General features: G+C 35.6%; 1 protein-coding gene across 1 annotated transcript; it reads left to right on the top strand.

Annotated features, from left to right (window-relative positions):
- Positions 6,983 to 9,052, top strand: LOC104746799 (the record flags this gene model as incomplete). Its single annotated transcript, XM_010468327.2, is given in 1 exon segment — positions 6,983 to 9,052. A coding segment is annotated over 1 exon segment (1,593 nt). The 3' UTR covers positions 8,868 to 9,052.

Below are 10,222 nucleotides of genomic sequence, written 5' to 3'. Positions count from 1 at the left end.
TAGGGAAAGAGTGGGTCTCCCTGTCTAATGCCTCTTGTTGGTACTACCGAGCCTAAAATCTGCCCATTGATCAGGTATGAGTAGGATACCGAAGTAATGCAATGCATGATCCATTGGATCCAGTGTCTATGAAAGCCCATTCTGTCTAGTACCGCCTCAATGAAGTCCCATTCTAACATGTCGTATGCTTTGCTCATATCAGTTTTAACCGCCATGGAGACTCTCACTTTTGCATTTGATGTTTTCAGGTAGTGGAGAGTTTTATGGGTGATTAGCATATTGTCCGAAATAAATCTGTGAGGAACAAAAGCCGACTGGTTTTCTGAGATAAAGGTATGTAGGATTGGTTGTTGTCTCTTTGTCAAAAATTTTGAGATAATCTTGTAATACACTGAGCATAAAGCTATCGTCCTGTAGTCCGAAACCTTTTGTGGACTTGATATTTTGGGTATGAGTATGACATGCGTATGGTTTATATGCTTAGGTAGCGTACCATAGACAAAGAAAGCTTGGATTTCTGCAGTTATCTCTGTTCCCACTGAGCTCCAGTTGGATTGGAAGAAGCTGGCTGAGAATTCATCAGGACACGGGGCTTTATCCGGGTGGATGGAAAAACATGCGTTTTGAATCTCCTCTGCAGTTGGTATACTGATTAGCGCTTCATTGTCTTGTGTGGATATGCAAGGTTTGAGAGCTTCCAAGACAACACTCTTCCTGTCTCATGTCTGAGAGGTAAATATTTGTTGGAAGTAGTCAGTGATAGCTTTTACAATTTCTTTCTCCTCAAAAACTGGTGCTCCCATCACTGATTCCATAACAGAAATGTTATTGATTGCTCTTCTTCTTTTTGTTGCAGCGTGGAAGTAACCTGTATTTTTATCCCCCAGAGTTAGCTAGAGTTGTCTGCTCCGTTGTTGCCAGAACGCTTCCTCTTGTTTATATGCAGCTAAGAGTTTTTGCTTATGAGGGAAATTTCCTCTTGATTATCCGTACTGGCACTCATGCTTTCTTCCAGTTTTTCTCGCAGTTCATTACTCTCCTTCTGGTTGTTCTCGTGTTGTTCTTTGCTCCAGGTAATTATTGCATGGTGACACGCACTAATACGCTCGTTGACTGTTCCCGCAGGTAGTGATGCCCATGTATCAAGAACCATGTTACGCACTTCCTCATTATCTTTTAAATGCCTATCGTATCTGAATAAACTCTTCATTCGATTTTTGATAGGGTCAAACGAGGTAACTAGGGGGCGATGATCAGAACCTTCAAACCTCAGGTATTCACTGCGACCAGATGGGAACTCTACCACCCATTCACTGTTGGACATTGCTCTATCCAGTCGACAGCAGACCGTATGGGTATGTCTTTTCCCTCTCCAAGACAGATAACACCCAGAATGCTTTAAATCATAAAGATCGCAAGTTGACATAAATGACCTTAGTGCAGTAAAGGATCCTTCTGTTCTTGGTGGACCACCTACCTTTTCAGATTCATTTATGATATCATTAAAGTCCCCAGTGATAAACCAAGGACCACTTCTACATGAAGCAAAATCCTGGATCTGATTCCAAATAAGAGAGCGTTTGGAGTAGTCCGGTTCTCCATATACAAAGGTAGAGTGGAATATTTTGCCTTTTGATGTAATCCTTGTATCAATAAAGTTTTAGCATGATTGGAGGATCTCTATTTCCACACTTGGTTTCCAAAACAGGGCAAGTCTACTAGCAGAAGGGGGAACTATGAAGGACGATGAGTAGTTCATCCAGTCCAAGTGTTGGAGCACAAATTCTGACGAGTTACGTGTCTCCATGAGGAATAAAATATCCGCGGAAATATTTCTCTTGATCTCCCTAAGTCGCTGGCCTGTTATGGGATTCCTCAACCCACAACAGTTCCAGCTTAGAACTATTAAGGAAGAGGTGTTGGCGGATTTTGAAAATCCACCACTTTCTTTTTACTCGCCGGGATCAAGATAATTTTGGGATTTGGCGTCTTTAGGTTTCTCTGCTTTTAGGATCTTTGGCTTTGTTAGCTCCTCCCATGGTATCATCTTTTCCAGTATGGGCTTTTCCTGCTTTCTTTGGAGATCCAAAGGTAAGGTTTCGTTTTTGTGATTTTGCTCCCATCAATGTCGTGTTAGCTTTTATTGTACCATTTGCTAACGGTGGTCGACCTCTTCCTCTCTTGTGGTTTTTCACTTCTTGTGGGGGTTGTCAAGGTAGGTTCTCGGTCGGGGAGTCCCTTGGAGATACACTGACCTGTACTGGTGAGAATACCGGTTGTAAAAGGCAAGAATCTGGGTTTGCAGACGCTGAAAGGATGCTGTCAGAGTTAGCCATAAGTTTTCTACTCTCACCCTGAATAACTCGTATTTTCCTAGCAGAACTTTCAGTTTGGTCCACACAGGAGGTGTACTGAATTGTAACTTCCCTGAGATCATTCAGAATTTGTTCTCATGATAGCGCTTGTACTGGTGGAGGCGTGGTCGGATCTGGGCTAGTAGCTGATCTTTCCAGTGAAGGGCGTCGAGACCTGGAGGAGAGTGATACCTCTTACTGGACAGCACAGAGGAGGTAGGTTTTGCTCGCCACTCCAAGTTATGGCGTCTAAGATAGTTATCATTTCCTCGATGAGACCAGTTTTGTCTTTTATCTCGTTGATAGGATCTGACTTGCCGGTCTGGAGATCTTACAGGGGATCGGCGATGGGAGATGTGAGGATGGTTGTTAGACTAGTCTCCACATGGGAGTAGGATCTATCCTCCAGGTTCGTCGCTTTCCTCTTCCTGTGATTATATTCCTGGTCGGGTAAAGTTATCGGTTCACTTGCTCCCACAGCTGATCTTGGTGCTGTAAAGTTGTCTTTGGGAGTGTAGTAGTTCCTTGAAACGGGGTTTGACGCTGTTGGTTCAGAGTGGACCGTGGAGGTTTGTCTCCTCTCAGTTGTTAGAGCTAGTCCCGGACAATCTTTTTTCTCGTGAGTAAGTCGGTGGCAGTGTAGACAGTGATTTTTGAGGTTCTTGCAATCCAGGTACACCAGTGCCTCATTACCATTAGCAAATTCCACCACAGTTTCTTTTGTTAGAGGTTGCAGAACGTTGATGAGAACTTTTACTTTGACAGATGCCGGGGTAATTTCCAAGTCTAAAAGTTCTCCAAATTCCTCCGCCACTGTTTTCAACATAGCTGGTTGCCAGAAATGTTTTGGGAGTCCTTGTAATTCGATCCAGAAGGGGATCATAGCCGGGAAAGATTCAGAAATAATAGGTTCCCATTTTTGCAGGATTACCATCCACTGGTCGAAGAAATATGGTCTACTATCGAGAACCTTTTGCATATCATCCTCATACTCAAAGGTGAGCTGGAAGCATCCTTTGCCAAGATCCACTCCTGTGCTGTTCCTCGTAAGTTCCAGCGGTTGGAGAGGAAGGGGAAAAGCGACCAGAGGCGTTGAGCAGCCGGATTACTGAGCCTTCCCATTAGCTTGAGAGCATTTGCTTCGATGAGTTCTGAAGTATCAAGATCTGGGGCTCGGCTACGTTTCCGTGGTGGTGGAGAGAAGCCCTGGTCTATACCTTTCCCTTTTAAACGATAAGGTATGTTTCTGCTCATTTTGTTAGGGGTTTGTGGTTTGAGTAAACGCAGGAGTGGTTAAGGGTTTACTTCTCAGGGTTATCAACTATCACTAGTGTTTAAGTTGGCAATAGACGGTTTCAAAACGGTTGCAAGGTTTTCAAAGATTTCAAGGGTTAGAAAAACAAAGTAAGAGAGCTAGAGATTACCAATCTTGGTGCTCCGAGCCAAAGGTAGGCCAGTATTGAGGAGATTTGTCGAGGAGCTTGCCGTAGATATCAATCATTACACCAGAATTCAAATTCTTCATGCTTCGGACTGGCAGGTAATAGATTGTTTTTAATATTTTTTGGTGGTTGAGATCGGGTTAATAGAAAGTATCATATTTCTACTAACTCTCTCGGGGACCGGGTCTGGGAGCGTTTTTGCCTCTTCATTTTATAAGTTTATGAGATTCATACTGCATTAAAATTTTCATTTAATATACATATATAAGCTAACTTACAAACTTATGAAAGTGATAAAGTATTACGACAAAGTCAATATTACTTTTTTCCTATATTTTATATAATTTTTGGCAATTGCAAACAATGTATAATTAACAAATTAGAAGAAAAGCAATATGATATATATACACATACGTTAAAACAGCCAAAAATAAATTAATGAAGAGATCTTTTATATTATTCGTACTAAACTACTAATTGTCATTTTCATCATTTTTCTTTAGGTGATTTTATTCTTTTATTTTAAAGTGATAAAGTGATATATAGATTAAAAATTACAAATCAAACATTACCTCTTAATATTTGTCCAAAAAAAATTTCAAAAAAGAAGAAATGAAAAGAAAACTACAAAGAAGAAGGAAAAATAAATAGATACTTAAAGCCTACTTTCAATCTTCATAAACCAGGAAAACAAAAAAACATGATGAACTCTTCTATAATATTTGTAGTAATTGTGGTTTTCTTCATCTCCTCTTCAGGTAACTATTCTTTTCATTTGTTATATTAATTTCATAATTTGACTTAATATCGGGTTGCAACCCGATATATTGTTGTGTTCTTGATTGGAACTTAGAAAAAAAGACTAAACTTAAATATAAAAGTAAGGAAAAGATTCATTCTGTAAAATAGTTAATATATTTTGGTTTTGATAGATAGAGAATGGGAAAATTTGTAGGAGACGCAAAAAAATGCTATGGTCGATGGACTTGTTCTCGTGAAGGCAAATGCAAATAACAGTGCATGGCTACATACAAAGGAGATGGAACCTGTCATGTTTATTATTTTCCTTCTTTGCCTACTCCGGTAGTTTCTTATATGTGCGATTGCAAGTTTGATTGCTAAATCTTATGATAAAACAATACATTAATTCTCTCTTTTTTTGTTTGAGATTTTATAATCATTTTTGTATTGTTTATTATTCACAGATTATCATTTCATTTTATAAACTTTGATGTTTTCGATAAGTAAGAATTTGACATGAGTTATAATTATACTTGACGAATACATGATTTACTTGAGTTGCATCATCCTTGATCGAGCACTGGACCTCCTCCATGCGTGCTAATGGTCTTTAAACTTCCAACAAAACAAAAATTTCCAAAAATATCACAAAGAAAATTAAAAGATTTAAGACACAATTTTGCGAGTATTTGCCAAAAATTCCAGATGTGCATGGTCATTTATAGTTGACTATTTCACATATTATTCGTGTTTCAAATAGAAACCACCAAAATCTTAATCTGAAATTGACAAATAATAATAAAAATAATAATGGGACTAAAGTTGTTGGCTCACCACGCTCTAGTTGTATACTTGTATTCTATAACTGAGATAACACAAGCACATATATTCTATGACTAATGTATGTGCATGTGAATTGTAGTCGTCTAAGACTTATATGCAATATCACACCATTTATATTTTACAACGACAACTATAATAGCAATATAATAAACTTGTATGGTCATTACTTTTTATGTTTATTTTAGTGGATATATCTGAGATTATTTGTTTGTAGTGTTAAAATATAGATTTAAGAGAAACTTGTGAATTTTATTGCGAAATAATAATAAAAATATTTGATGATTAGGAAATCCCACTGAGATGAGAATCATCAACATGTAGTATTCTTATATGCTGTCTCTATATGCTTTGTCTCGTCTTCACATGAAAAATTTTTTTTAAGTCACCAACAACTCCTCACCTCAACTAATTTATCCTATAGAATAGAGTTTTATATAATATTTCTTCTCTAATAAAAACATTTCAAACACGACACAACGAATTTGAATATATAACAATTATAATTACGTGTTGAAATAATATGGCACTTTACTTTAATCTTTAGATTTTTCTTTCAAATTAGGTCAACGAAACAAAATTGGTTTTGAAAAGATGGAGAAAAGTTGAGATTTTCTTATGTTTTTGTGAGTGCAAATTAGGTAATCTTTACCGGACAAAAAATCCAAAGAGAATGGAGACAACAAGAAGAACATCATCGGTCAAACAAATTCTTTTTTTTATGTGCTTATTGTTTTCCTATGTATTGGTCTCAAGTTATGATGATGTCAATACACACACAAAATAGTTTATTAATTATTTTACTGTTTGGATTTCTATACATTTTCTAAAGTTTCATCTAATTGGAAAAATGATGTAAACAAGAAACTACACATTTTTTTGTTGTTGAAAATTTACAACATTTCCAAAAATTACTGATAAATTTTTTTAACGAAATACAGAAATACTTTATATTATTATATGTTTGAACCTTTTAGAACATATAATTTTTAAATTAAACAATACAATTTATTCGATTAAACATTAATCACAATATTTTTGAATCATCTTCTAATATAACCATAAATTTACAAAACAAAAAAAAATATTTCAAAGTCAGTAAACAATTAACCAATATTTAAAAATAAATTAGTAAACCAAATTTAAATTATTCTAGTTAAAGATATGGTTATTACTTTTATATTATATATATATAATCTCACAAGAGATTTAACAAAATTGTGGATACAGGAAAACATTAACAAGAGATATATAAAAATGAATGATTTGATATTGAAATAGGTTGGAAATTCCCAAGATAATAAAAATGATTGTAGGTTGAAATTTTAAAATATATAAAATGCTAAAAAAAAATGAAGAACATTTAGTGGAGCAAGTACGAGCTCGAGCTGCACATCACTCCCTTTCAAAAAAATTTAATAACAACAACTCTCTCTTCTCTCTCTACTCCACTTTTCTCAAAATCAAACCCAAATTTCACAACTTTCAAAATCCTCTCTCTCTCTTTCTACATCTCTCTGTCTTTCTTACAAGAAGCTTGCGAGTTTGGGTCCAAAGTTGAAAGTTTCTCTCTATCAAACCCCTTCTCCTTCTACTACTTCTTCTTCCTCTTCACCACTTTTACTTTGTCACAGTTCCTCAAAAAGCTCACGCCAATTCCAACATCATATCACATGAGTACCGCCCATGATACCCAATGATTAATCCCTTTTCATGCGCGAATCCCACTTCATTCCTTCGTTTCTCGATAAAGCTATATGTCTTAGTCCAAACACCCTTTTCTTTTGTCCCCCCTGGATCTGTTCTTTAACCTTCAATAAAGATTCAAACTTTATTTGAAATTGTACTATTTCCTCTGTCAAAGTTTCGATTTTTATTTGTGGGGTTTTTGAACACCATGGTTACAGAAGCTTGGATTGTGAAAATGAGAAACCAAGTAAGTGCTAATCTCAAACACGCTCTTCTCCTTGAATCTTCAACAACTAAGAAAACCCCTAAAAGCTCTTCTCTTCCTAAACAAACCATTGGAATCTTATCTTTCGAAGTAGCTAACGTTATGTCCAAAACCATTCACCTTCACCGTTCTCTCTCCGATACAGAGATCTCTAAGCTCAAGGCCGAGGTCTTTCGTTCTGAAGGAGTTAGGAATCTTGTGTCTTCAGATGAGAATCACCTTCTTGACCTCGCTGTCTCTGAGAAGCTTGATGATTTGAGCCGTGTAGCTAGCGTTGTGTCTAGGTTAGGTAAGAAATGTAACGAACCGGCTTTACAAGGATTTGAGCATGTTTATGAAGATATAGTGAATGGGGTGATTGATTTTAGGAAGTTAGGGTTCTTGGTTAAGGATATGGAGAGTATGGTTAAGAAGATGGAGAGGTTTGTGAATGCTACTTGTAGTTTGTATTGTGAGATGGAAGTGGTGAATGAGCTTGAACAAGCTGTAGTGAAGCTTCAACGAAGTCAGCAGCATCAAGAGAGTGTTAAAGCTTTTGAACAGAAGCTTATGTGGCAGAGACAGGATGTGAGGAGTCTTAGAGATGCTTCTTTGTGGAACCAAACTTATGATAAGGTTGTTGAGATGTTGGCTAGAACGGTTTGTACTATCTATGGTAGGATTGAAACTGTTTTTGGTGGTTTGGGTTTGGGTTTGAGAATGAAAAAGGATGTGACTTTGAAGAGAGATCGTAGCAAGAATGAAGCTAGTAAGGTTACTAACTCAAGATCTGTTGCGGGTTTTAAGGATTCGAGGAGAAGTGAAGCAGAGGAGTTTACACGTGCAGGGGATTTCAATTTCCCTTGTGGGACTAATCCTGGGAGGATGTTCATGGAATGTCTTGCTATGAATAGCTCCACTATTGGTGATGATGATGATGATAATGCTCGTATCAGGATTCCTCTGAACACAGCTCAGGTGATTCGGACTAGTAAGTTTGGTTTCAAAAGCAGGTTAACTCAACATGCTTCAGCTTCAACGATTGGAGGTTCTGCTTTATCTTTGCACTATGCGAACGTTGTGATTGTGGTAGAGAAGCTTCTCAAGTATCCTCATCTAATAGGCGAAGAAGCAAGAGATGATCTTTACCAAATGTTACCAACGAGTTTGAAAACAACGCTCAAGGCTAATCTCAGATCATACTTGAAGAACATTTCCATCTACGATGCTCCACTTGCTCATGATTGGAAAGAAACTATAGATGGGATACTTTCTTGGCTTGCACCTTTAGCTCACAACATGATCAGGTGGCAGAGTGAACGCAACTTCGAGCAGCATAATCAGATTGTGAAGCGAACGAACGTTCTTCTACTTCAGACGCTTTACTTTGCTGATAGAGAGAAGACTGAAGCTGCGATTTGTAAGCTTCTTGTAGGGTTAAACTACATTTGCCATTACGAACAGCAGCAAAACGCATTGCTGGATTGCGCGAGTAGCTTTGATTATGAAGATTGTTTCGAGTGGCAGAGCCAGTGCCGTGCAGCTTACTTGGACTAACAGTTTGGGAGTTTTTAGTGTTGTTTTATAGATACATTTGTTTATGATTCAACACAATGTGAATATCTAAATCTCTAAGTTTCGTTTGCATACATAAAAAATTATTGTGGAATTGAAATTAAGTTGTTGATTACTTTAATCTTTGAGATGGTTTAAATTATAGTTATAAAGAGTGTGTTGAAGAATCTGAGGTTTTATGAAGACATGTAATTAAAGCCAACCCAACAAGAGAGAAATATGTTAGGTGATGAAGGCATTTAATCAAGAGGGAGATTTGGTGGAGAAAAGTGCTGTGCATTGATGTTTTATTGAACCAAACCAAACCAAAGCTTCACATTTTTGTGGTTGAGATTTTTATTTTGTCAATGCTGAGAATTTCATTTATTATTCACAATCTTCTTACTAGTATAAGATAAGTACAAATTAAGAAATGTGTTAAATGTTGTTATTTTATCACGTAAATTGTCACTGAATTAGTTGTATTAGAAACACTTGATTAAGATTAGAGATGGTTTAATTGTATTGTTGAAATGAAATTAAAAGATCAAATTGAAAAAGAAACATGTTTCTCGCCACATATTATTAGACATTAATATGATAACTAGGTATTATCCAGTCGCCACATATTATTAGACATTAATATGATAACTAGGTATTATCCAGCGAAAAACGTGAGCTAAATTTCTTTTTCTATGAAAATTTGTAATAATTTTTTTTGCTATTATGTTATTTATAATGGTTTATGATTAAAAATTTGTTGCTTATCTTATAATTTTTGTATTTTAAAAATGTTTATTGAAAATCTGTCAATAAAACATTTGCATGTAATTAAATAAAATTATTTAAACCTTTGTGACATATTTGCTATAGTTGTGAAGTAAGTAAAAATATATAATTAACATATAGAAAAACTCTTATTTGTTAGTTTTTTAAGTACAAATTAGTTTTGATTCTAACAGAATTTTTTTTTACTTTTCTATAATTTATTTTATTTGATGTTTCCCCTATTTTTGTTATTTAATTAGAAATATTTATTTAATTAATTATTTAATCTTAATTAAGTTTTTCTAATGACAACTGAATGTAAATTTTTATACATTTTAAGGTTAGTTTTATATTTGTACTTCCCAATTAATATAATAGGATATGTGATTGTTATAATTGTGAGTTACCCACACTCTATTATTATAAATTATTATAATTGTGAGTTTCAAGGACAGGGACATATTGAGAAGATTTTAAAAATTGATTTGGTCACCTATGTTATCAAAGTGCATTTATTTTTTTTGGTCAACAGATTTAAGAGAACTCTAGAATTAAATGTGCTAGAGCTAGAGTAGTTTCAACATAGGTGA

This window comes from Camelina sativa, chromosome 15 (genome assembly GCF_000633955.1).
Source record: "Camelina sativa cultivar DH55 chromosome 15, Cs, whole genome shotgun sequence".
Taxonomy (NCBI): Eukaryota; Viridiplantae; Streptophyta; class Magnoliopsida; order Brassicales; family Brassicaceae; genus Camelina; species Camelina sativa.
This window is presented reverse-complemented; position numbering and strand designations above follow the sequence as displayed.